Source organism: Panthera leo, chromosome A3, assembly GCF_018350215.1.
Source record: "Panthera leo isolate Ple1 chromosome A3, P.leo_Ple1_pat1.1, whole genome shotgun sequence".
Lineage (NCBI taxonomy): Eukaryota > Metazoa > Chordata > Mammalia > Carnivora > Felidae > Panthera > Panthera leo.
Window position 1 is genome coordinate 104,363,455 of NC_056681.1, and position 26,915 is coordinate 104,390,369.

The window sequence follows — 26,915 nt, forward strand, 5'->3', positions numbered from 1 at the left end:
ACCTTTGACCTCTCAGGCTGTCTAGCATTACAAAGCCAACTTAGATACTCATTACTCATTACTTAGAGTAAGATACTTAGGCCTCATTACTGACATATGCTAACTTGTGGCCAGCTGATCCATTATGGTCTTTTTGTTTCCACAAACAGTTATGAAGCCAGGAATCTGTTTGTGAACTGGCCACCCCATTTCTCCTGCTTCCATTTCATGCTGCAAGCTAGAACCCACCGTTCCCAGTGGATCGAGATTCTTTCGACCGCTCATTCCATCAACAGGATCATGCACCTATCCTCCTGGTTTTGTGTAGTCAGCGTTGAGCAAGAGGGACAGGTTCTGACCCGACAGACCACCTGAAACTCTCCCACAGAGGAGAATGTTGTTTACTGACCCTCCTGACACCATGCAGTTCAGTCTTCTGATTGTGGTTGGGTGGGCTTGTCTTTCAGGCCTAGCCCCCCTCTTCCAGGCCTGCACTCATGAGGAGCCTCTGCTACTACATCTCGTGTCCTTCCAGAGCCTTCTCAAGGGGACAAGGGGTGGAGCCAGTTTTTTCCAGCTGCAGTGTAAACTCTACTTAAGGCTTTTGCCATGGCGCTCCTGGGCATCTGGGCAGGACATGCCAAAAAGGAGACTTGGGGGTCAGACAGAGCTCCTGAGAGTCTGGTCGATGGTGTTGTCACGAGCACCCAGGATGAAGAAATGGACACATGGCACCTCCAAATGTTCCCTCAAAGAGGGAACATTAATAACCTTCCTTTGCACTTAATGTGGTGACCGGAAGAGACTGGACTACAGAGGATGTTACAATAGGGCCAGCAGCTCATTTCCAACACGTGTCTGTGTCGTTTCTAAGTCAGGCTCTAGAAGGGGCATGACCTGCCTCTATGATACTCCTGGACAACACGAGACCCCAGATTGCCCCGAGGTTCTGCAAACCAGACTCAGTCTTCTCCCCAAGTGCCATGGGTTGAGGAGGGAGCAGATGTCAGTGCCAGATGTGGCCTGGGCCCTGACCTTGAGATAAGCCCTTGACCCTGGCCTTGGAGAGAACAGGTAGCCAAGGAGGCTGTGAGTAATGAGGAAGAGGATGCTGGGTACCCTTGAGGAGGTCTGGCCTGAGCCAGAAGATGCTGTCCTCCTAATCGACAAAGAGACCAACGGGTCTTGAGAACACGGCGACCCTCTTGTTTCAAGGGGACTCACCTGGCCATGTAGAGAGTGCATGGCCTGCCCAGGGGGCCTGGGCTGCAAGGCCTGAAGTCTTCAGCTGACCTGAATCCTTCCTAAGCAAGTCCTTCTGGAGAGTCTATTCAGTACGGGGTTGCTTCCTTTAGAAGTTCACCCTGTAACAGCAGACCAGAGTGCAGCCATCTCCATGTGCCCCCGGCCCCTGCCGTCCTGACTCCGACTACTTCTGACCAAGCTGCCTGTCCTGAAATACCTGCTGCCTCTGGGGTGTGGCCGTGCCCAGGCGCCCATGCTGAAAGCTGCACCTGGCCTGCAGTCGTTACCACAGGGACACTAGACGCTTTGCTGAAAACCCCACATGCTCCCCGTGGCCTCTCTTCAGGCTGCACACCATCCTTAATGCTTGGCAAGGCTCACGAAGATGTTCCCAGGGACGTGCCACTCACCCAAGAGACCCCTCCCCTTCCCAGTCACCCCACCCCTTCCTTGCCCGCTTTACTCACCTCCATGCACTCACAGAATTTCAGCTTGGGGACTCTCCCATCTATTCTTAAATCACATTCACTTGCAGACTCTCTGGCTGATATAGAATGTCTTATCTTTACGCGTTTTGAAATCTGCTTTCCTCAAGTCTAGGGAAACGTTTATGGAGAATACTTTGTACCCTGGGTTCTGTGCTTGAGCCTGGGGCCAGGGTGGAGGGGGAGAATATGAGGGTGAATAAAATACAGCTTCTATGTTGGGGTGACAGACTCATGACCAGGAAATATGGGCCAGCCTGAAGGGACCCCCAACTGAGCCTGGCTGAAGAGTCCGGGAGCCTCCCAGAGAGGATGACCATTGAGCCACGTCTTTTTTTTTTTTTTTTTAAGTTTATTTATTTTTGAGAGAGAGAGAGAGAGAGAGAGAGACAGAAGCAGAGCATGAGTGGGGAAGGGACAGAATCCGAAGTGGCCTCCAGGCTCTGAGCTCTCAACACAGAGACCGATGCGGGGCTCGAACTCATGGACCTTGAGATCATGGCCTGAGCCAAGTGGGATGCTTAACCGACTAAGCCACCCAGGCGCCCCCCATTGAGCCAAGTCTTGAAGGATGAACAGAAATGGGGTGAAAGCAGAGGATGAGATACAGCAGGGGGACCATGTGGGCAGGGACAGGACAGAGCATGTGCAAGATGAGAGCAGAGCACTGTGAGAACCACCAGGGGGGGACCGAGGGCTCTGGTGGCGCCTGGGGAGACAAGTTAAGGAATTCGCTTTCATCCTGAGGCTGGAGAAGGAGCCATGGGAGGGTTTGAAGCCAAGGGGTCACATGGTCTGATCCGCATTTTCTTTTTTTTTTTTTTTTTTTTTTTTTTAAATTTTTTTTTTCAACATTTATTTATTTTTGAGACAGAGAGAGACAGAGCATGAATGGGGGAGGGTCAGAGAGAGGGAGACACAGAATCTGAAACAGGCTCCAGGCTCTGAGCTATCAGCACAGAGCCCGACGCGGGGCTCGAACTCACGGACCGTGAGTCGTGACCTGAGCCGAAATCGGCCGCTTAACCGACTGAGCCACCCAGGCGCCCCTGATCCGCATTTTCAATGGTCCATTCTGGAGAAATGCTCAGGAGGTGGGATGCATTTGAGTGGCTGGATGCAGGAAGGAGGGAGAAGGGATGGTTTTGTGGCTTGGGGTATGTGGTGGTGGAAATTCTCTGGACACCTGAGGCCAGAGAGAAGGGGAACCAGTCTGCTGTTTTCCCTGACAGCTGGGCACCCCCTCCTATTTCCAGCAGGTGGCGCATGAGGCAGCCGGCAGGCCGCACCTAGCGTCCTCAGGCTCTATGAGCCCTACTGCTTTCGGAAGGGCAGAACCCCTCTCCTTGCCCAGCTCTCCCCACCTTAACCTCAGGGCTGTGGGGCCCTGGGGACCATCAAGCTCCTGAGGACTGTGACTCGGGGGTAGGAAAGTGACCCCAGGAAGTATTCCCAAGGTAACTAGGGACAGCTTATCCCAGATCAACCAAAGAATTTCCAGGGAGAGCAGAGGGTCCCAGTGGGTAGCAGGAGGAAGGGACGCGCAGGGGTGCCAGAAACGCGTGAGTAAAAGGAGGGGGCGGGGCAGGACTACCCTTGAACCCCTTTCCACACTTCTGGAAGCCCAGCAGCTCTTAGAGGCGGCTGCGGAGTCCTCCCTGCTGTCCAACCAGCCCGCCCAGCCCCAACACAGCCACTTGCTCTGCCCCCCTCCCCCAAGGAATTCAATTACAGCAGCAGTTTTGGGGTTTCTGCCAGGTGCCCTCCAGGTGGGGCTGACCCAGTCCCTCCAATGAAAGATTGTTCCATCAGGATCCGGCTCAGGAAGGAGACTCCTGGCTTGGTCACTGACTCAGGAAAATCCCTTCTTTGGAGTCTCACTTTGTCCACCTGTCAAACTGGTAGATTCAGTATCTTTATCAACCCTCCTGCCCCTAGGCCAAAAAAGAGGCTTGGTATGTTTTATTTTTTCTTGGAGAAATCTCACCTTCAACGTGCAGGGCTTTCATTATAGACACTTAATGAAAACAACAGCAGTAGAAACTCATGGCTTAACTGCGATAGTTGGGAAGAGAGAGAAAGAGGGGGAGACCGGACGAGGCGGGGACGGGGCTGTTTATGTCCCAAGGTCCCTGGGGTTCCCTGACCTCCTGGGAAACTGGGGTCTAAACTCCTTTGCCACCAGTGCACTCAAGTCAGGGAATACCAAAAACAAAAACAAAAACAAAACCCTAAGTGGAGTTCACGGCACCGTAGTGGATTATAGGAAGCTAGGAAAGGGCTATTTCTGGGCCAGTGCTGGCCCGCAGAGAGTTCTTCTACACAGCTCACGCTGCAGGAGAGGAGGAGGGGGAAGGCTCTGGGGAGACCAGCCCTTCCTCTAGGCAGCCTCCAGGGGGGCCATGGTGCCCCCAGGGCAGGTGCTGCGCTCAAATGAGTGGGATGGGAAGAGTGAGGGCTGGGCACAGCCCGAGTTTAGCTGGCTTGCACGGTCACAGGGCAGAGTGGCCAGGGGACTCCCTCCAGAGGTTGGGGTTGGGCCTCCAGGGGCAGTACCTGTCCTGGAGCCTCCCTGGACCCGAGGAGCCAGCACACCCCCCCACCTTTCCTCATTGCAGCCCTGATCCTCATCTCTGAGTCACCCTTTGATGAGGTTCCGTTTCCTGTCTGCACCCCGTTATTAAGTGGACCATTCCTTCTACGACCGTGTACTCGTTACTGCTCTGAGAAAACCATAGGCGCAGCCATAGGAAGGGTAAGGGTTCCGTCGCAGGCCCAGCCCTGACTCAAATTTAAGTTACTTCTTTACTGTGGACCCCGCCCACCATGAACAGCCCCACATCTGTACACCCCTCACCCACCTGGCAAATCAGGGAGGGCAGAGCTGGAAGGGCGGGGCAGGAGACCTTGGGGAGGGGTCACAGGGGTGATGGCCCCAGCCCCAGCCCCTCCCTCCAGGGCTCCCGCTGGGGAAGAGGGCTGCCATGGGCACTCACAAACTTCTATCACTCCTTTGAACACGATGAACACATGTTGATTGCACAGAAATTAGGAAGTACAAATGGGCAGAAAAGGATTAAAAATCGCCGAGATTCTACCTGGAGATGATCCAGTGTTTCATACCCTCACTCTACATACTGTTTTGTAAGCAGCTGTTTGCACTTTTTAATGCATTGTATCTTTAAGGTCAAAAGAGCCATTTCCACATCATTTTCTTTAATGACTGCCCTGTGTGTCTTGTGAGATGCTCTTTTCACCATTTCCTTGGTGGTGGCGGCCATCGGGATTGTTTCTGTATCGTGAAGAACACGCCAGAAACATCCCCCAACCATTTAGCAATACTTCCCCACAACCTGCTCAGCTCCAGGCACCCTCTGGGTATTGGGCATACAGCCACTTACAAAACAGAGACCTGTGTAGACACATCTCTGGCCATATCCTTGATTAGTTCTTTTGGCTGCTGACTGGATGGGGCATTGCTGGGCCAAAGGGCATACCTTAGCTGGGACTCACCCTCCCGAAGGATTGCACCTGTCCGAGTGGCTCCTCTGGGAGCCACTCTGGGGCAAAGTCTGGTGGCCTCTCTGCTCCAGATTGGCCTGGCAGCAGGCCCAAGCATGACCCCAGGGGACAGAGCAGGCCCCAGAGGAAGCTGGGGGGAGGAGTCCGGTTCCTGGGTCTGTGCCGCCGTTCCCGCCACCCCTTGGGCCAGCGCTTCGCTGGGTGGCTGTTTTCCCAGCCCCAGCCTGGGCTCTTGGGTCTGGGTTATGGAATACGATTTTTGAAATTGGGTCACCCCCAACAATCCAGAGCTAGTGAGGTGTCTCCCCTTCCCAGCTCGGAGGCAGCCCTCCTACGAGGATTTGGGGAGGGGAGAAGACGCCCTGGCTCCCACCCCAGGACGCTGGGGGCGGGTCCGGGCCAGGCCCTGCCCCCCTCCCCAAGGCCTCCGCCCCTGCCCTTCCAGCGCTGCGGGCGGGCGCCCAGGTAGCTCGGGAGCCCAAACCTGTCGGGCCGGTTTTGAGAGCCGCGGGGACACGGGCTGGTGAAGGATGCACGGCCTGCCCCGCGCTCCGTCCGCACCCCCGGCCGCCTGAGCCCCGTCCTGCCTGCCCCGCAGTCCCCCGGCCGACCCCATGACGCGCGTACCCGGCCTCCTGGCGCCCCTGCTTGGCCTGGGGCTGGGGCTGGGGCTGGGGCTGATCCTGAGCTCGCTGGGGGCAGGGGCCGCGGACTGCAGGTCCTTCGGCCGCGCAGAGCGCCTGGCGTTCGCCCCGGCGGCCAGGGTCCGTTGGCTGGCTCCTCGCGGCCGCCCGCCGGGGCCCCTGAACCCCCTGTACGGCACCGTGCGCCGCTTCCTCTCCGTGGTGCAGTTCAACCCCTTCCCCGCCGGTGAGTGCGCCCCTCCCTCGGGCGGGCCTCGGAGGTAGTGGGTTCCCCCTCGACCGCGGGGCGCGCCTACCCCGTCAGCGGGCAGTTGGAGGGCAGGGTCCCCAGCCTTCCTTCCCAGAAGTCCCCGGGGGCCCACGGGCATCACCTGGAAATCTTGCTGCGTGACCTTGGGCAAGCCCTTTTTCCTCTCTGAGCCTCAGTCTCTCTGTCCTCAAATAGAAGAAATTACATTAGAAGTTCTCAAAGACCTGGCTAAGATTTTTCTCTGGGTCTAGGGGTGCTAGGGGTTGGGAGGACAGGAGGGGCTGCAGGGCCCCTCCCAGCCTGTCCCTCGCCTCTTGAGGGGATGGGCTGCTAGGCCGGGCCCCTTCTCTGCTTCAACCAGGCTTCCGGCTTCTCCACCGCTGGGCCCACCTGTCGGGTTCTGGAGGAGGGGTCGGCCGGGCCTCCTCTCAGCCACTCCCACCTATGGCAGCCCTCCCTCCTCCGGAGGCCGGGGCATGAATGCACAGGGCTTCTCCTAGGGTGCCATGGCGGTGGGAGGAGCCCTTCCAGAGAGCCCACCTTGGCCTGGCAGTGAGGGTGGGCACAGGGGCAGGGCAGTTGCTGTCCTCAAACGCCCAGTTTGACTCTTTCCTTAGAGTTGGTAAAGACCTTGCTGAATGAGCCGTCCTCCGTGAAGGTGGATGAGGTGAGCCCTGGGGGGGTGGGGGGGGGGGAGGCGGAGAGCAGTGTGGGGTGAGCATGAGGGGCAGAAGTAGAAAGGCCTCCTCAGCTCAGGCCACCTTACAGGGTGTCCCTCAGGGTGGGGGTCTCCGGCATCCCCTCCCCCCCTTCCATTCACGCTGTAATCCGCGGGCCTAATTTCCGACCGCAGCTCTGCCATTAACTGGTCCTGGGGTTTTGCAGTGAGCAAACCTTGACTTCAGTTTCCTCCTCTACGAGATGGTAAATAACAAGGACACCACGCACTTTGCATGGGTTGGAGGAGACGTGTGCAAAGTGCCCGCTGTGGGCGCATCCCCTTGCCTTCTGGTTTCCCTGTGCAGTCAGACCGGAAGCCGCGGCGTTGGGAGGGTCAGGACAACCCCTCACCCCTGCCCCCTTGCCCAGGTGGTGCGGTATGAGGCTGGCTACGTGGTGTGTGCTGTGATCGCGGGCCTCTACCTCCTCCTGGTGCCCATCGCCGGGCTCTGTTTCTGTTGCTGCCGCTGCCGCCGGCGCTGTGGGGGCCGCGTGAAGACCCAGCACAAGGCCATGGCTTGTGAGCGAGGCACCCTCATGGCCTTCCTGCTGCTGACCACCCTCGTGCTACTGTGAGGGGCGCCCAGGCCAGGTGGGAGGTGTGGGCTGAGGCCCAAAGTGCTCGTGGGCATCCAGCAAGCCCCTGCCTCCTCCCCCATCCTTGCAGCATTGGTGTGGTCTGTGCCTTTGTCACCAACCAGCACATGCATGAGCAGATGGCCCCCGGGGTGGAGGCCGTGCCTGAGACTCTGCTCAGCCTCCGGGGCCTGGTCTCCGATGTCCCCCAGGTCAGTGCCCAGTAACCCCTCACCCCCACGAGCCTGCCTGAGCACCAGCCCCAGGCGGGACAGAGTAGAGTGGGACCTGCCAATTAGAAAGGGTGCCCCTTTCAACACGCGCCTGGCTGCCCCCTGCTGGAGAGTTGTTATAATACAGAAGTGCACCCAGGGCATCCTCAGGATGGCCACCCAGCTGTGTGGGGAGTCCCGGGAGGGCTAGGGAAGGGACAAGAGGGGGGCTGTCAGGTGACAGGGAAGAGCAGCCTCATGACCCTGTGTTTGCCTAGGAGCTGCAGGCCGTGGCACAGCAGTTCTCCCTTCCCCAGAAGCGAGTCTTGGAGGAACTGGATGGTGAGGGTTATAGCTGGCCGACAGGCTGGCCAGCCTCTGGGTCCCCCTGCTCAGGCCTGCCTTGGGGGCCCTCTCACCCCTTCATCCTGGGCTCCACCTGGGCACACCCTTGAAGAGACAGGGATTGGGCCCAGCTGGGGAGCACAGTAGTCACCGCGTGACAGGACCAAGAAGCCAGGACCTCCCCTGCAGAGCCCAGTGCAGGACCTGGGGAGGCTAGCTGGATGGGTGAAGAGGGGCCCTCGGCTTCTGGGGGCCAGCCCTGCAGACGACCCTGTGCTCCCCAGGTGTCGGCAAGAGCATTGGGAGCACGATCTACACCCAGCTCAAGAGCACCGTGTATGAAGTGCTGACCTCAGTGAACAGCCTGGGCCAGGGTGAGTGGGCCCAGTGTCCTGGGTGGCTGCCTCTTGGGGGCAGGCCCCACCCTCGCTCAGCCTTGGATTTCTCTCCCCGCCTCAGCAAGCCCGACCCCTGACTTTCTCATGGCTCTATCCTGGGATCCCTCCTGGCATCCCTGCCCACAACCTGGCTAAATGTGCCCCAGGGCAGTTTCCATTAAAACTGTGGAAGTTAATGACCCACATCCCTTTGGCTGGGGGGAGGGGGGGAGATGTTCTGTGCCAATCACAGTGGAGACTGCTCAGTCCAGAGCGGTGTCTCTCAGCCCTGCAGCTCTCTATGGATCACCTCCAAGCCCTGAATGCCACCTTGGTGGAGCTGCGGGAGGGCCAGCGGGACCTGGAGCCAGCTGTCCGGGAGCACCGGGAGCACCTCCTCACCCTGCTGCAGGAGCCTGGCTGCCAGGACTGCACAGAGGCCCAGAGCCGAGCCCGTGCCCTGGAGCTGGGAGCTGACTTTGACCAGGTGCAGGCCCAGGACAGGGCCGCTTGAAACGGGGGTGGGGGCGCTGCTCTGCCTGCTGCTCCAGGAATCCCTGGATGCTTCCTGAGGCAGACTCCTGATCCCTTTCCTCGGCGGCTCCTCCCCTCTCCAAGGATTGACGATGGTCATCCTGGCAATGGGGGCAAGAGCTTTCCTGGGCCACGCGCCGTACTGTGAGCTTCGTGTGTATTAGCTCCTTGAGTTCTCCCTGCCACCTGGGGAGGTGTTCCCCATTTGCACACAGGGACACTGAGGGTTCCTCCCATCCTCCCTCAGGGACTCCTCTCAGGCCTCTCTATGGACTTTGTCATACCACCACCACCCTATTTCAGGTGTCCCCAGTGGACGATGTCCTGCATCGGCTGAAGGGTGTCCCAGAGGCCAACTTCTCCAGCATGGTCCAGGAGGTGAGTGCCTGCCCAGTCTACCTGACTTCCCCATCACCTGGGAGCTCACAAGTGGGGGATCTCGTTTTCCCCCTTTGGGGTGGGAACCCAGCTGAACCTAAGACTTGGGTCAAATCAGGGCCTTACCTCCCATATGGCTCCGTGGGCTGGAGGCTCATGATGTCGGTTCTCAGTGCACGCTCTCTGATAGGGGAGGCTGGCCTGGAACTCAGAAAGAAGAGCTGGGCCCCTCAAGGTGGGGGGGGGGGGGCTGGGGTGGCAAGGGAGAGAGGACAGAAGCTGAGCCCTGGAGGTACAACCCATCATGCAGATGGGCTGTGGGGGAGGGTGCGGCATGAGTCAGCACCTGTGACCCAGGGCCTGGAAAATGCCAGAGTTGGGGAAACGGTGAGTCACCTGTGCTGGGCGGCTGGCGTGGAAGTTCCTGGGAGGAAGAAAATGGGAGCTGAGGCTAGGAAGAGTAGGTTGGGGCTGGACTGTAGGGACCTAGGCCCGGCATGCGTAGGATGGATGGAAGAGAAGAGAGGATGGCTGGGAGGCTGCCGCAGTCTCGGCAAGAGAGGTGGGGAGAGCAAGGAGGGGTCTTCCAGGAGCAATATTTTGGGGAGCTGAGTCACGCCGGGCTGAAGGAGGAGAGAAGAAGCCATTGACCAAGAGAACAAGGGGAAGCCTGTTTTCTCATTTCCTGAGCTGGGAGCACTAAGAGGGATGCCCCGCCTCTGGGCCTGGTGATGTCAAGGGTCCCTGAAGCTGGGACAGCAGGTGGGAAGTGGGAGGCACAGCTGCCTTTTGTTCTGGCAGGAGAACAGCACCTTCAACGCACTCCCGCTCCTGGCAGCTTTGCAGACGGCCAACATGGTCAAAGGTGAGGCCCTGTCCAGGGGCCACCCCCACCAAAGAGACTTGTCGACAGGAGGAGGGGGCAGTGGGGGTAGGGTGGAAGGGGAAGGCTGTCCTCCATCTGGGCCTGGTCAGAGAGTGGGCCCTCTCCACGGGTCCCACATGTTCTTCCTGCCCCTCCCACAAGTCTCTGCTGCTTTGGGCAGAGCTGAAGGAGGTGATAGCCCAGAAGCCTGAAGGGCTGAGGACACTGGCCGAAGAGTTCCCAGGCTGGGAGGCAGCCTCTCGCTGGAGCCAGACGCTGGAGGAGGTGGAACAGAGTAGCCGCCCCTACCTGAAGGAGGTGCAGAGATATGAGAAATACAGGTGCCTGGGAGTCCATGGGGTGGGGATGGGATAGGCAGCCCAGCCTCTCAGCCACTGTGGGCCTGATTTTGAGCCCCCATCAACCCCTGGCTGCACTAAGCATCTGCCTCCATTTAAGCCAAGACCCCTTACTCCTCGGGCCTCTGTCTCCACCTTGGCTGTGTGCCCTTGGGATCTGAGCCTGGGGAGCCCATAGGAGCAGTGGGGCCCCACCCAGCCCCTAGGTCCTATGCCAGCCCATCCTGGTGCCTCCCTTGTCAGTGACACCGCACCCTCTCTGCGGCAGGTGGATTTTGGGCTGCGTGTTGTGCTCTGCAGTCCTGCTTGTGGTGGTCTGTAATCTGTTGGGCCTCAACCTCGGCATCTGGGGGCTGGCTGCCAGGGAGGACCCCGGCCACTCGGAAGCCAAGGGCGAGGCTGGAGCCCGCTTCCTCATGATGTAAGAAGGGCTGGGGAGAGGGGAAGGGTCTTTCCCACTGGGCTGCCCAGATTCCTCTCATGCCCATGGACAGCTCCTAGTGTGGCTACAGAAGCAAGTCCTGGGGATCAAGAGGCTGAGCTCTACCTCTGCCTCTGGCACCGATTCACTGGATGGCTCCGGGCAAATTATTCACCCACCTGGGCCTCCGTGTCCTCATCTGTATACAAGGGTGGACTAGAGCGGGAATGGCAAATAAGAAGCATTTCCCCCTTCCACGCCACTGGCAACTATAGTAACCAGTGGGCACGCTTTCCCACTGAGTCGAACGTAGCCTCAGAATCCTTCTTAACCCAGTATCTAGGTAGTACTACCAATAGGAGGTGGCACCCGAAGTAGAATCTGCCTGACCCAAGGGGCGAGTGGAGGCTGAAATGCAGCCTTTGTTCTATTCTCCAAGCCTCAAACCCTGGCTTGGGGCTGTGCCTGTCCCCCAGAGAAGCCCTACAGGGCAGCACTGGTCCTGTTCAACCCTTCTAAGTTGCGGCCTTGCAGGTGGCTCTGTTGAGGGCTGAGCTCTGGAGCCAGTCTCCTCCATGCACCTTAGTCTCAGAGGCAGGCAGTCCTGTCTCTTCCAGCTAAGCAGCTACCTTCTCCTCTAGATTACTAGGGCCAGCCAGGACACCCATGATGAGGGGAGTGGGGGAAGGGGGAGGGGAACAGCCAGCAGTTCTGAGTTCTCCCCCCTGGCCCAGGAGGCTGAGCCCTCAAAGGGCTCTGCCCTGGGGCCGACTCGCTGACCACGCCGGCCCCCCGATGTGGCGGGACAGAGGGTGTGGTCCAGTGCAGCTGGCCTCTCTCTCCCATCTCAACCCTGTCCCTCTGCCTTCCCCCAGGGGTGTGGGCTTCAGCTTCCTCCTTGCCGCACCCCTCATCCTCCTTGTTTTCGCCACCTTCCTGGTGGGCGGCAATGTGCAGACGCTGGTGTGCCGGAGCTGGGAGAGCAGAGAGCTCTACAAGGTGAGCCTGCTGTGTTCTGCGGCCCAGAGGGAGGTGGAGGGGGATGAGGGCAGAGCAAGGGGTTAGAACGAAGTGGGAGCCAGAGGGGGAAAGGGGAGGGAGGGACAGGAGGATGGCTGGAGATGGCCAAGGAAAGGCAGGAAATGGCCAGTGGAAAAGGGGTGAGAGAGAGCAAACCCGTGAGTCCCTGGAATAATGCCCAGGCCCCAGGGCAGGGATCCCAGGGGCTGCACCCAGACCCGAGTCTGTCTGTTCTCCTAATACTGAGTCTGCAAACTGGAAATCCTGGTTCTCCAGTGCTTCTAGCAGGTGAGCCAAGGTGCTGGCCCAGAGAAGTTTCCCTGCAAGGAGTTAACGGCCCAGGGGTGATTTGAGTTAGAGGCAGGTTTGGGCTGCAGTCACAGGGTCGTGGTCTCTTCTGTGCCAAGGTGGCTTGGGACCAGGCTCTAGGGGAGCTGGGACGGCCTTGCCCTCAGCCTGTTTCAGGCCCATTCCTCTTTGCCCCTTTTCCAGTTTGCAGACACCCCAGGGAACTTGCCCCCATCCATGAACTTGTCTCAGCTTCTTGGCCTGAAGAAGAACATCAGCATCCTCCTGGCCTATCAGTGAGTGGGATGCTTAGGCTGGGGGACAGGGTGTGAGGAGCAGCTGAGGTGGGTGATGTCAGCCCCCACCTGCTGTCCTTTTCTCTTGTCTTCGATGCCCATTACTTCTCCCCAGGCAGTGCAAGGAAGGGGCCGCGCTCTGGAGCGTCCTGCAGCTCAATGACTCCTATGACCTGGAGAAGCACCTGAATATCAGCCAGGTGAGGGAACCTTCTGGAGGGTTGTGGGGATTCTTTCCTGCAGAACCCCTTCCTCTGGCCTTGCCTCTGTGGTAGGCCCATGTTATTGAACTTGAGAAGTCTGCAGGAGCAATTGAGGTGCCTCAGGGACAGAGGCCCCAGGTGAAAGCTCAGAGCCTGACCCAGGGCGAGAGCCCAGGGTGTGTGGGTGGATGGATGAGGGCCTGGAGGCCATGACCAGCTCTGAGTGCTGTGCTCCGGGAAGAAGTAAACACAGCTGAGGTTGTAGTAGGAAAGGATAAGGAGAGTGAATGAGAGGGCTAAGGTTAAGGTGTGCGTGTCCTGGCTGAGGACAGGCATTGGTTGGGACACTGCAGTCAGTAGTGGGGTGGTTGAGAATGGGGTATGACAGGGGCGCCTGGGTGGCGCAGTCGGTTAAGCGTCCGACTTCAGCCAGGTCACGATCTCGCGGTCCGCGAGTTCGAGCCCCGCATCAGGCTCTGGGCTGATGGCTCAGAGCCTGGAGCCTGATTCCGATTCTGTGTCTCCCTCTCTCTCTGCCCCTCCCCCGTTCATGCTCTGTCTCTCTCTGTCCCAAAAAATAAATAAAAAACGTTGAAAAAAAAAAATTTAAAAAAGAATGGGGTATGACAGTGAAAATGATGGTGATGAAGTTGGGTGTCCCTGGGGGAGGGCTCACACAGCCAGTAGGCGGGCAGGGTTTGAGCCCTGCCCTTCAAGCCTGTTCTGTTAACCACTGGACTTTGCCAGAGCTTGGTGTTTAGAAACCATATCCATACTGGCAAGAGACAATTCTAGGACAGAGAGAAGGAATGGCTGCTTCACCGGAGGGGATGTATTTTGAGAATGTCGTTTTCCTAAGGGTGTACAGAAGCTGTAACATATTCCTTCCTTACCTCTGTCTGCACTTAAGTGAGGTGGGGAGAGCCGCCTGGACTCCCAAGGCCCCTGGGGAGACTTTCCCAAGCATGTCCTGGGAAAACCCTATGTCTCCCCCCTGCCTCTCTCCCTGACCCACACTCCTACCATGCTAACTCCTGATTCCTCCTCCTCTGCAGAAACCCTTCCAACTCCTCTTAAATCCACCAGCCCTTCTCAACCCACAGCGTAGCATAGCCAAATGGTTCAGATTTCAGTTCCAACTCCGTGTCTGAAAGTGTAATCTTGCACACTGCCTTAGCTGCCTCCCCTTCCTGCATCCCTGGCAGACGAAAGGTCCACAGAGCAGCCACATCCCAATGTGAGGCCAGAGCTCCTGCCCCATGGATGAAGGCTGGCCAGGGAGGACTGCAGCAGGGGACCCGGGCAGAAGGTGCCCCTGCTCTGCTAGCTGGACGTCATGGTTCTCAGGGGAGGTTCCAGCTCACAGAATAGTGTGGACGAGCTTCAGGTTCAAAGGGACTGGGCAGTCCTTCAGGGCCATGTGCAACACACCAAATGTGACCTTAAGAGCACTTGTCTTCAAAGGAGATAAGAACGAGCTGATGATGCAGAAATAAATATGACAAGGTGTGCTTTCCAGGGCACCAGGAGGGCTCTGCTCGCCTTCAAGCCTCTCCTGTGTACCTGTCTGTTATGCTATACCTGTCAGGTATACCCTTGTGCCTGAAACACTGCCATAAGAGCCCCGCCTCTTCAAGGATTAGAGGGAAGCAGTGTGGCAGGATAGGGAGGGGTGAGCGGGGCTGGGTTCTGTTAGCTAACTTGCTATGAAATCTTGGGCAAGTCAATGTTCCTCTCTAGCCTCAGTTTCTCATCTGTTAAACATCGGGGCTGAATTTCATGCCCAGTCTCTTCTAGCAATGGTTGAAAAATGCCAAGAGTCCCCTTTTGTTTTTTAATGTTTATTTATTTTGAGAGTGAGAGAGAGAGAGAGAGAGAGGGCACTCAAGCAAGCAGGGAAGGACCAGAGAGAGAGGGAGAGACAGAATCCCAAGCAGGCTCTACACTGTCAGGGTGAGCCTGACATGGGACTTAAACTCACGAACTGTGAGCTGAAGTCAAGAGTCAGACACTTAACCGACTGAACCACCCAGGTGCCCTCAAGAGTCTCCTTAAACTGTGGTCTCTCTTGGAAATGTGATTGGGTTTCCCCACTCATTCACTCGTTTGTACGCACTCAACAAACTTGTATTGTGCCTGCCACATGTGAGTCTCTGTTCTACACTGAGGGGCTGGTACAGAATGGGCAGACAAGTTGTCACTCTCCTGGAGCTGATGGCAATAAACAAGTCCACAAATAATTTCAGAATAACAGATACTTTGAAGACCTTAACAAGGGTGATGTGATAAAGTTGGGCCAGGGAAGCTATTTCATATTGGGTTGCCAGAGGGTCTGTGTTTCTGTCTGTGAGCCAGATAGATGCAGAGGAGAGCTAGGTCTTGGTGGGGGTGGGTTGGAATAGGGACAGGTGGGAAGCAGAGGCCTCCTGGGAGACTGTCTGGGGCTGGGAGTAGCCAAGGTGGGGGCCTTGGATATCCAGAAGGAGGGCCCTGAGGGCTTGGGGACCCCTCACCTAGGATAGCAGCTCTGGGGTCCTGGTTCAGCAACTGGGCACGCCCTCACCCTGTCCCCCACCCCCTCAGTATACCGCCAAGCTGCAGCAGGAGTTGCAGAACCTTAAAATAGACATGAAGAATCTGGACCTGCTGAGCCCAGCCGCCCACCGGGACCTGGAAGCCCTGCAGAGCAGTGGGCTGGAGAACATCCACTATTCCACCTTCCTTGATCAGGTCAGCAGGAAGCACCTCAGTCCAGACCATGGAAGAACAGAGGGGCTTGCAGAGGAGCTGGGGTGGGGGGTGGTGTATTATCTCATCACAGCCCTCCATGTTCCCTTCACCTCTCCACACGTCCCTGGGGCTTCTTCCTGTTGGGGGTGTCTGCACACCATGTGCCTCAAGCCTGTCCTGGAGCCACCATCTGGGCTGGGCGGGAAGGAACGTGCTCCCACCCAGCAGCATGTGTCGCTGTTCATGGTCCTGAACCCACTGCTGTGGACAGTATGCTGGTGGGAGGAGGCCTCTTCGATGGGTTACACCAGAGGGCGCCTCATTTTTTCCCCTTCTATCCTAATGCGAAATGCCTGATTTATTTTGCAGTTTTAGGTCAAACCCACTGTGACCAACGTGTCACGATAGATTCAGCTCGTTTGGGGTACTTCTGAATAGACTGTACCCCAGTACAGGGCTGGAGGAGCCATAGTGCATCCCCTCTTGGCTTCTCCTGTCTATCTCCAGATCCAGAAGCCTGTGGTGAACACCAACGTGGAGAAGCTGGCTCAGGAGCTGGAAGGACTGGCCCGGACCCAAGTGAGAAAGACCCGAGAGCCCACCGGCCAGGCAGAAATCAGACAGAGAGAGGCCTGGGAGGAGGGAGATTGTGGGAGGGCTTGGAGGGCATGAAGGCAAGGACAGGGGATTGAGGGCTCCCACCAGTGACCGTTGAGGCTCTGGATCCCCTGGCTGGGCTTGAGAGCTTGGCAGAGTCGGTTCTGACTCAAGCTCTACCTACCACCAATGGCTGTGTGGCCGTAGGCAGGTCATTCAGCATTTCCAGGCCTCGCTTTCTTCATCTGCGAAGTAGATTATCTTCCACCTCAGATCACATGGAGTGACTGCTCTGACATCACACAGTTGGGCAAGCGTTTCTTAGTGCACACTGCTCAGGGAATCTGCTGGGACAGGTGTGAGGACAATGCGACGGACCAGATATCACGATAGTTGCCCTCGAGGAGCTTACACTCTATTGGAAAAAAATAGCATTTTGTGTTTATAAGTATTTAAAGCTTAAAGAGTTCTCTTCAAAACATAGACCCCACACCAACTCTGCATGATGGGTAGACAAAGAGTATTCCTGTTTCAGCAGATGCCATTGCAGCTCAGACAACCCCTGTGGCTCTGACTTAGGAGCACCTAGTCAGCTAGGGGTGGACCTAGAACCTGGGCTTCGTGCCCCCAAACCTGGATCAGGCCCGGGAGCTTAAGGTGGCCTCGGTTTTCTGCCTCTGAGCCCAGCACTTTCCACGTCTTCTCAGTATGTCTGGCTGAACAGTTGGGTAAAGAATGTGTTGGCGAAGGCTGGCCTGTCCCTGGCAGAGTGCCATTCTCATCCCTGTGTCCCCTCAGGGCAGTTCTGTGCTGGGGCAGCAGCTGCAAGAGGAAGCCCAAGGGCTCAAAAACCTCTATCAGGAGAAGGTCCTCCCCCAGCAGAGCCTTGTGGTAAGCTTGGAGGCCCAGGGAGCCTGGAACCTGGGGAAGAGGAGAGGCAGGGAGGGGTAAAAGAGGAAAGAAGGACCGGGAACCCTCCTTTTCCACCCATCCCTTCCCTTAACCATCCCTGCTCTCTTCTCCACAGGCCAACCTCAACCTCACTGTCAGGGCCCTGGCATCCTCAGCCCCGAATCTCCAGGTGGCTGCTGGGGAGGGGGAGGGGGAGGGGGAGCCGGTGGGCAACAGAGGGAAAAAGGAAGTCAGGGCCTTGTTGGCTTGGGATGTCATCTGCTCTGCCCAGTCCCCCTGGAGGTTGAGGGTAGAGGGTGGGAAGAAATGGGGGTGGATGAGCAGATCCTTAAAGATCACCATCTTTAGCCTCTGTGTCCTTAGGGCCTAACACCCCCCCCCCCCCACCCAAGGTGAGTATGTGTGTTTTACACATTGAATGAATGAATGGGTGAATGAATGCATAGCATCTCGCTGAACGAGCAGGGCATTAAGTTAAGCCTCTCTTGTCTTCAATCCCCCAGACAGAGACCTCTCGTGTCTTGGACAATGTCACTTACCTAAAAGGACAGCTGCCTACCTGGGCCACCAGTATCTTGAGGAATGTGAGTGGTAGATGGGCAGAGGCAGGGGGGCTGCTTCCTAGTCAGAGATGGGCTGAGGCGCTCAGGCACACGGAGCTTCTCCTCCACCCAGGCTTCTCCATCCCTGTCCCCTCACCGTGGCTCCCAGGAAAGCCAGCTCGGCCTGCCCTGTCCGGTATGGGGCGTGGGGTTGCTGGTTCCTGGAACAGCTGCCAGTCCTGGACTCCTCTCTGTCCTGCAGGAAAGTGAGTGTTTCCTGACCCGAGAGATGGGTTACTTCTCCCAGTACGTGGCCTGGGTAAGAGAGGAGGTGAGTGGGGGCTCAAGCTCTCCTGGCCTCAAGCAGGTTCCCAGTACCACCGGCTCTTCACACTGTTACATCCCTCCTCTGCCCCGAGAGCCCCTTGGGGTGCCCTAGGCCTTCAGCATTGAGCCCAAACTCCCAGATCTGCACCCCTGCTTCCTGGCTGGGTTCTGTTCACCCAGCCTCTGCCACAGCCCCTCTCTGAGGCCTGAATGTGAGCTGGGCTGGCCCTGGCTTTCTAGAACATGCCCTCCACACCTTGTCACCATACCCTTCCTCATGCCGGTCCCTTTGTCCAGCTCTCCAAGTGCACCTCCTCCTGCAGGCCTGGGCTGACCACAGCCTCTGCAAGCTATCTGGCACCCACACTAGGCAGGTGGGGTCTTGTTCAACCCCGAGTATGTGTGTGTGTGCATGCAGTGCCGGGCACACAGTAGGGGCTTAACAGAGGCTGGTGAATGGCGTGGAAAAGATAAGAGTGGAGCAAGGAGCCTATGTCAATATGTCCTCATCTCTATGTCCCTGCATCCATGTGTCCGTACAAACTGTGCAGTGGCTCCCTACGGGGTCCCTGGACCTAACTCTGTTCCTGTCAACCTCTTTCTCTGAATATGGGGTGTATACCTGTGGGTCTGAGTGTCTCTGCATGTACCTGCCTCATGTTGACCCCACAGGTGACTCAGCACATTGCCACCTGCCAGCCTCTCTCCCGAGCCCTGGACAATGGCCGTGTGGTCCTGTGTGACATGATCGCTGATCCCTGGGTGAGTGCCTCAAGCTCATCAGGGCTCGTGGACGTGGAGGCCCCAGTCGGAGGGGCGGCGTGAGCAGGGCACAAGGTGAAGCAGGACTCTTGCCTCCAGGCCTGCCCACCAGCCCTTCCCCTCAGCCCTTCCCCTCATGGAGTCAATGGGAGGACTAAGGGTACAGAGCAGGGTGGGAAGACTTTGCTGCCTAGCCACAGCAAGCTGACCTCACACCCTCTGTTCTAGAATGCCTTCTGGTTCTGCCTGGCATGGTGCACCTTCTTCCTGATCCCCAGCATCATCTTTGCCGTCAAGACCTCCAAATACTTTCGTCCCATTTGGAAACGCCTCAGGTGAGGAGGCTGCCAGGACTGAGGAGGGGACATCAGGGGTCCAGGAAGGCGTCCTTCTAGTTGCTGGGTTCTACCCCCCGGCACACCCCCTCCTGAGGCCTCCCAGGCTGAGGAGGCTCATGCCTAGCCCTGAAGAGTCACACCCTCTGAGGCACTCCAGGTCCAGAAAGTTCTTTCGTATGTCTGCCCACATCCTTCTTGTTGCAAACACATCTACCCAGCCGCTGCTTTTAGGAACTCTTCCTACCCCCTGGAGAGCTTCTGCAGCCGGAAAATCAGGGCTCTGGGCTTGTCCCTGCGTCAGGGCCAAGGGTCTGTGCCTGGGTGCTCACTCACTCTTTCTGCGACGTCACAGCTCCACCAGTTCTGAGGAGACTCAGCTCTTCCACATCCCCCGGGTCACCTCCCTGAAGCTGTAGGACCCCAGTAGGTGAGTGCCAGGAGTGGGGGGAAGAAGGGAAAGGAAGGGTGTGGGACCCGGGGTCTCTAGGGCCCAGGAGGGAGGGAATGTTCTGGGACTTGACAGGGTCCGAGTGTTGGATCTGGCCCACCCAGCCTGAGCCCTGCCCCCCGCCCCCGCCTCACCCGTTTGGCTCTTAATCCATAACAGGGATATTTGCTGGCTGCTCGGTGATGCCTGATGCCGCCTGCCTCCCTCCCCTTTGACTCGGACTGGACCAGAGGACACCCGTTGCTCTTGCTCTGAGCCCAGACTGGCATCAGGCTTGGATTGTCCCTCAACTCCAGTTACCTGACCCCATTCTGCCTACTTCTTTCCCGCCCCCTTGCTGCTCATGGACCCCTTTTTTCATTCTCAAATGTACATGTGACTTTTGGTGAGCTACAGGAGCCAACAGGTTCTTCCAGGTGTCGATCCCTTACCCTCCTCGCTGCAATATATTAGCACCAGGAAGAGCCTGTTCTCCATCTATTGGAACCCCTTGCTCAGTCCCTGGGGTGAGACGGAGGCCCCGCCCAACCCCAGTCTGTCACCATCTGCCCCGCCCCCTGTCCACTCCTCTCTAAGCTCCTGCTCCTTTTCCTCATCTGACCCGCCCACCTGTCCCAGCTTCACTCTGCTCCAGCCCTTATGTCCTCTCCCCAGGGAAGCCCTTTTCCCCACTTTGTCCCCTCTCTACCTTATCCCGCTACCTTGCTGGTACCCAGGGACCCCCTCCTGCCCAACCAAACTAATCGGGTAAAGCCACCAAGTAGGCCAGGGGCCACCAGGGCTCTGCCTCACAGCTCTCGAGCCCTCCACTGCCCAGGGACCTGGCCCTCCACAGGTCCTGACCTGGATTTCTGGCCCCCCAGTGGGGCGAAGGAGGTCTGTTTGAAGGCTGAGCCCCTTGCCCATACCCCAGGTTGGAAATAGTGCTATTTGTCCTGCAGTTCCCCTCTGAGCACTGGTTTTCTAGGAAGGGACTTGGGACCCCAGAAAGTAGCCTCTTCGACAGTCCCCACCCAGCTTTCCCGGAAGAGATCTGGTGGCCACAACAGGATTTTCCCCTGTGGCCCTTACTCCTTCTACCCTATGCATGTGGCCTAGGGTTATCCCTAGTCCATCCCTGTGCCCTCTCTGATTGCTGGATGCTGAGTTCTAGAAACAGGGAAAGGGAGGAGGAGAGAGAAGAGATGGACAAAACCTCAGATCCATGAAAGTGTTCTCACTTCCTAAGCCTTGGCCTTGGATCTTTAACACCAGCTTTCCCAGGCTACAGCCTGGTGTTTAGTGAGTTTTTTTGGAGAGGAGAAGCCAAGGCCTCCTCTGACCATAGACATCCAGGATCATCCCAGCAATCAGCAGGTGGGGAGTGGGACCCACTCTGGGAGCAGGCAGACCTGGGCGCACATCCTGGCTTTAATGCTAGGTGGCCAGGACACCTTGAACATGTTATGTGTGTTCCCTAGACCTCAGCTTCTCCCTTTGTAAAATGGAAAGAGTAGTCACAACCAGCTCCTAGAGCTGTGACGTTGCATGGAAAGCCCTTGGCAAGAGTCTGCCACAAAACAAGTGCTCAAATGCTGCTTTTTTTTTTTTTTTTTTGCCATGACTATTCTGGGCCAGGGGCCGAGCTGGGTCTTGGCAGGTACAAGGGAGGAGGGAGATGGGTCCCTGTTCAAAGGCGCAAAGCCCCTTGAGATTGTAGTCTGCTGAGTTTTGGAGGGTGTCTATGTTCAATTGCATCTTACAGAGCAGCAATGGATTTGCTACTAGAAAGTAGGACGGTGCATGCACAATGCACTCTCATTATTGCAAGCACACTCCAGACAGGCATCCTTGAATGTAGCACAGTTGCTTCTTTTTGGCTTTTCCCCGAAGCTTCTTTGCCTTGTCTCTCATCCGTTGGCCTCTGCAGGGGAACCGTGGCACCCTGCATGTTAAGAATGAAGTTGATGGGATAAAAATAGAAAGAGGACGATTAAAAATCATTTCTGGTTCTCCATCAAAGCTCTCTACCTTGTCCTTCACATATGTGGGCATGCTGCACATAGTTATTTTAATAACTCCCTGATATGGATCCCCTTTGAGTCTATTTCTAGTGTCTGTTGTTTCCCTTGGTTTTTGTTAGTTTTGTCTGTCTCCTCACATACGTGGCGATTTTCGACTGAACGGCACACATTCTATCGGAAAACCTGTAGAAAGAATCTGAGGCATAGAATGAAGTTAGTCTACCTCCATGAGGATTATGTTTACATCTGGCGGACGGCTTGGGATTTAGCAAACCACGGTTGTTTTAATCTACTTTCAGGACTGAGATGATTTGCAGTCCCTTGGAGTGCTGGTCTAGTTCCAGTTCATTTGTTTTCTGGGGGTGAATTCCCCCGGGGTCCCAACCCAAAGCATGAAAGATTTGCCAGGCACCCCCTCCTCTTGGTGGGCCTAGTTTTTACCTCTTTAGTCCCAGAGGCTAACAGCTCTGCTCAGCACTTTTGGAGTGTCTTCTGGGGTCAGTGGTCCTCCCAAGGAGGAAGGAGCCCCAAAGCCACATGTCTCTGGGTTTCCTTCTTTTCCCAGATCTTGTCTCTGATTCTTTACTCCCTTGTTTATTCTCTGATACCCCCAATCAAACTTTTTTTTTTAAAGTATATTTTGAGTAGATTTTAAGTTGTCCTTAATTGAGAATTCAGGCCAAATTACCTAGTTCACCCTGATCAGAAATAGTTCTGCAAAATTAACTGATTCCCGCCGCCCCCTGCCACGACTTGGGAAAGGCTGCATTTGAATTTAGAATCCAGAAACCTGGGCCCAGCCAATTGAACACTGACTGTCCAAAGGAGATTAGTTTGGAGAATATCACTGTAGGCTCTGGTAACTGGGAATGGGGGTGGCACTCAGCAGGTGACAGAGAGACAAAAATAGCCACAGAGAACAATATATTACATATTTTCCCAGTTTTAAAATGCTGGGATCCCAAAATGCTAATCCTACTTTACGAGTGAAACAAAGCCCCTTTGTGGTCCCATTGTCAGTTTTCACGATGTTCCCTGAAGGCGATGGGGACTTTCATCCTTGTTTCTCGGTTGAGCAAATGAAGCTCTGGAAAGCTATGTGGCCTACTCAAGGTCTCACAAGTTGAAGCCAGACTTTGGGTTCAGGTCCCCTGATCCTGGTGGCCCTGGAGGTTTCCTTCTGGGCATGCTGCCGGTCCCCATTCCCCAAGGGTGTGTGTGGGAGGGAGGCCCTGTCTCCAAGGAGATTTGATCCAAGTGTCCTTGCTGTCCCTGTGGCAGCAGGGATGACAGATGGGAGGCCCTGGGAGTTCTGCCAGATGCTCCAGCCTGGCCATCCCAGAGCACAGGCCCCGTGGGCCACGAGTGCCAGATTCTGCCAAAGAAATGCCACATGGGCCAGGCCGTCTGAGGTCCCAGGTGGCTGGCCAGGACAGTTTCAGCTGGCTCCAGTGTGCAAAGGACGGGCCACATGGCTAGGGGCCAGCCCAGGCTACCTGAGGGGACAAAGAGAGTTAACATGTACTGAGTTTCTGAGTATGAACTAGGAAGTGTGCTAAGCACTTCACATGAATCGACTCAGATGCAGGCAGTTACTGACCTATTTATGGGTGAGAAAACTAAGGCAGGGAGACTGGGGATGAGCTGAGTAGAGGGGGCACAGCTTAACCCAAGGCATCAACTGATGGTGGCATTTCAGGCAGTATCTGAATTCTCTGGGGTCAACCTGAGGCCCGGCTCCGGGGGACCGTGGCCAGTGTCCCTCTTCTCCACCCTCCCAGAGTCAGGACCTGCTTTTCTCTCCTAGTGCTCAGTCTGCCCAGGCCTAAACTCCACGGACTGAACTGGGAGGTTGGTGGCCAGCCTGGTCCACATACCATGTGCTACCGGATTGAAGCCTCTTCCTCCTGGTCCCCCATCCTTCCTTGCGCTTCCTGACTGTGCCGCTCCTGGAGCAGTGAGCACACTCCCCCAGTTTGCAAATGCTGACCAAACACTGCTGTACCCGAGAGGAAAGTGGGGCATGCGCAGAGATGACCCCACCCCAGCCCTGACCTCCGCCCACGAGTGATGCAGAATTTCGGTGACCCGAACCCTCGCCACACTGAGGACACCCAAGAGTCCATCGCTGAGGTTAGACCAGGGAGATGTTGAGGTGAACTAAGTCCGAGGAGGGTGTGGGATGCCCACCCTTCGCTTCAAGCTTCAGAGAGAGCTTCACGGTGTCCCCTGCAATTTGGGAAATCCAGTGGACTGATGTCTTACCTCCACCTGCACACTCTAGAGAGCAGAAGACAGGCTGGCTGCTTTGCCCGCAGAGCCAAGGAGAGGCCTGCTGGCCCGGGTGACGGACCGTGCGAGGGGGTCAGTGTGGGCTCTCAGGCCAGGTCCCAGGAGGCTGCCTGAGGAGTGAACCGACCAGGGACGAGAGCCCCCTGGGGCCCACATGAGAGCCCAGTCAGGGGGGTGGCCCGGCTCTGGGGCCCCGTGGAGTTGCCTGCAGGAGGACAGGTACAGCTTTTTTTTTTTTTTTTTAATTTTTTTTTTTTTTAACGTTTATTTATTTTTGACACAGAGAGAGACAGAGCATGAACCGGGGAGGGTCAGAGAGAGGGAGACACAGAATTGAAACAGGCTCCAGGCTCTGAGCTGTTAGCACAGAGCCCAACGCGGGGCTCGAACTCACAGACCGCGAGATCATGACCTGAGCCGAAGTCGGCCACTTAACCAACTGAGCCACCCAGGCGCCCCCAGGTACAGCTTTAAACCTCCCAAACCAGAGCGCAGTTCCAGGCCGGCTCTTGTTCCTGCCCAGTCACAGCCCCCCCGCCACCTGCCGACCACGGGCGCCACCCTATCGCCAGGTGAAGTGATGGAGAACCGTGACATCTCCCCACCAAGCAGCTTCCTGGGCCCCCCGGGTTTCCATCCTGCCGCCAGAGGGTGGGCAGCAGAAGAGATTTCAAGGACCCGTGGAAGACACAAATAAGGTGACGGTAGCTTTGCAATTCCACAGCTGTGCTGGCTCAGCATCATGGTGACACCGTGAGTGCCGTGGCGACCAGGGGGGCAGCCGACGTTTCTTGAACGCCTGTGAGGTGGGGATTCCACATGTGTGGCGAGACTCATCTCCACCCAGGGGGGCCTTGCTCACAGACAGAGGCTCTTGGTGGGGTGAGGGCCCAAACCCTGAAACTACTGAGGATCTCTCTCTCTCTCTCTCCCTGCACCACCCCCTTGACCAGGGGCCGGCAGAACCAGGGGCCCCCCAAAAAAGGGCCAAGGGAAAAAGATATAGACTGGGGGTTCCATGGAGTCAGGTTGGGAGCGCCCAGGGACGAGGGCTTTGAACTTGGGACTGGAGTGGAGAGAATTGTGAGCAACAACTGAGGAAGGTCCGAAAGACCCCAAGACTCCCGGGCGGAGGTGGGGTGAGTCCCTTACCAAGGTGGGACTGGCCACCTGAAGGTGCTCACCACTGCCTCCTCTCAAACGTAACCCAACGAAGCAGCCTTCCCCAGGGCTTACAACGATCCCTTCCTTTCCCCCTTCCAAATTCCCCCATCCTTGGGCTCCCCCTCCTCCGGGCCAATGTGAGGAAAACCACAGCTGAAATCCGTCAGGCTGAAGTGTCTGTAGCCCACAAGGCGAGGCTGTCTTGCAACCTTTCTTCACCTTTTTTGGGTCTGATACACTGCCAAAGAATCTTTGGAAACTCCCAGACTCCCTCCTGGGGAAAATTTGCCGGTGCCCGATGCCCGCCAGCCCGCACCTCGGCCCTGCTGAGGCCCAGCGAGGAGCCCTGCTCCTGGACGTCCTCCAGCTCCATTGCCTCCTGCCCCGTCTCATTCCTGCATTCCCCAAGGGTCCGGTGGAGGGACCCAGCCGGAAGGGCCTGGGGCTCCGGAATAGCCCTCAGGGCATGGGGGCGCGGGAGAGGGGAGGAAGGGGCACACAAGGTCCAAATGAGTGTTGTGTGAGGGACACGTCCTTGCCAGCAGGCGGCTGCAGTGGGAGGTCCCCAAGGCCCGTGGGCATGGGGGCCTGGCAGGGGAGGGCAGCTGTCCTGTTTTGTTGCCACTCAAAGCTCCTTACCTTGGAAGAAAGCATCCTGAGTAGTGAAAGTTCAGTGGGCGTCCCAGGTAGCAGGTGGGTGATTCTGCGGAGGGCTGTGCTGGTCTGGCCAGGGGGCTTCTTTGGTCCAGCCTCCTCACACGATGCCACGGGTAAGGCCAGGCCTACCCTGGACCACGTGGTAGGTGTTTCCTAGCTAATGTGTGGAACATACAAGGCGGGGCGGGATCCACCTGGTCACGTTGGGATGAAAGGAACAGGCTCCGTGTACCGGCTCACTTTCTAGCCTATGACCCTGGGCAAATCCTGTAACTTTTTGGGGTCTCTCTTTCATCATCTGCAAAGTGAGATAATGGCCTTCCTCCCAAGGCCACTGTGAAGACAGAATGTTCAGTGAGTCCCTGCTTGTGGGCGCTTTCTCAGAATACAGGTGGAGCGCGCAAGGACTTGGCCCCAGAGAGCCTGGGCCCTGACAGACAGCCTCTCACCCTCTTCCTGGGGCTCCTGGCCTGAGGTCCAGCCTGTCCGGCAGGACAGGACCCCTGGGCTGTCTCCTGTGCCGGAAGCAGTCTTTCTTGCCTCAGTGGGTCAACAGCTCCAGACTATTTTCCTCCCCAGAGGATCTGAAAGTTGGAGCTAATTGGCTGGCTAAAAAAAAAAAAAAAAAAAAAAAAAAAAAAAGGAAAAGAAAAAAAGAGAAGGGAGGGCAAGTGCTCCCATGCATGCTGCAAAGGAGGGGGGTGTCTCAGGCTCTGTTTCCATGGGAACCACTGGCACAGGCTGACTCCTCGGGGTGCAGAAAAGGGAAACTTGGCGGAGGTTTTGGGCACCTGGCTCCTGGGTGGTTTCCCGGGACTGAGCAAGTGGCCAGGACTCTGCCCTCCTGAAGGGCAGGAAGGATCCCCTCCCCAACTCAGGGACCCTCACCCCCTTCCTCCACTTCCTCCATCTCCCAGTAGATCTGGCAAGGTCCCCCAGCCTCCCTGATGTGGTCCCAACCTCGGACCCAGCTGGGGACAGAGGACAGGCCCTGGAGAGACAGGCTGTCTTGGCAATATAAGGAGCTCAGGAGGGCTCCCCACTGCAAGGCCCCATGTGGGGTAAAAGGGAGGCAGCTGAAGGTGGAGGGACCCCTGTGTGTGACCCACATAATGTGGTCATGGTGGCTGTCACCCGTTCCAGTGATGAGCCCCCACCAGGGCGGCCACTTCCAACCCAGTGACCCAGAATGATGTCCCTAGAAAGGATGCCCCAGCACCAGGGGTGGCCGGAGGATGTCTGCAGGGCAGCTGGAGGGGCACCAGGAAGACCCCAAGTCTCAGTGGAGCCAGATCCCTCTTCGCAGCCCATATCCCCTAAGATGACCCGAGGTTGTCTCTGTGTGGGGGAAGCAGGGAGGGGAGGGGCTGGCCTGTTCTGGAAATGCCTCAGGGGAGGCTCTCCAGGCTCCCTGCCCAACACCC

The 26,915-nt window shown here is 57.0% G+C and overlaps 1 protein-coding gene and 1 long non-coding RNA gene across 3 annotated transcripts; one reads left to right on the forward strand and one right to left on the reverse strand.

The window, feature by feature from the left end:
• Positions 1–384: 384 nt before the first annotated feature.
• On the reverse strand, positions 385–5,928 carry LOC122216361. Of its 2 annotated transcripts, XR_006200855.1 has the most exons (4): positions 5,859–5,906; positions 3,442–3,643; positions 1,692–1,820; positions 385–1,343 (listed from the first exon to the last, which is right to left on the reverse strand). It is a non-coding gene; the product is annotated as an uncharacterized LOC122216361 (long non-coding RNA). The 2 variants fall into 2 exon arrangements; XR_006200854.1 differs by lacking the exon at positions 3,442–3,643 and having other exon boundaries at positions 5,859–5,928.
• Positions 5,846–21,376, forward strand: PROM2 (prominin 2). The gene is made up of 24 exons (XM_042933101.1): positions 5,846–6,101; positions 6,743–6,792; positions 7,215–7,417; positions 7,513–7,633; positions 7,912–7,975; positions 8,263–8,352; positions 8,643–8,842; positions 9,193–9,267; positions 10,069–10,132; positions 10,314–10,473; positions 10,760–10,912; positions 11,788–11,911; positions 12,425–12,516; positions 12,632–12,716; positions 15,303–15,449; positions 15,957–16,028; positions 16,845–16,937; positions 17,074–17,127; positions 17,462–17,542; positions 17,763–17,831; positions 18,500–18,589; positions 18,818–18,924; positions 19,280–19,354; positions 19,535–21,376. The coding sequence occupies exons 1-23, from the start codon at positions 5,846–5,848 to the stop codon at positions 19,341–19,343; spliced, it is 2,514 nt and encodes an 837-aa protein (XP_042789035.1). The 3' UTR covers positions 19,344–19,354; positions 19,535–21,376.
• The last annotated feature ends 5,539 nt before the right edge of the window (positions 21,377–26,915 follow it).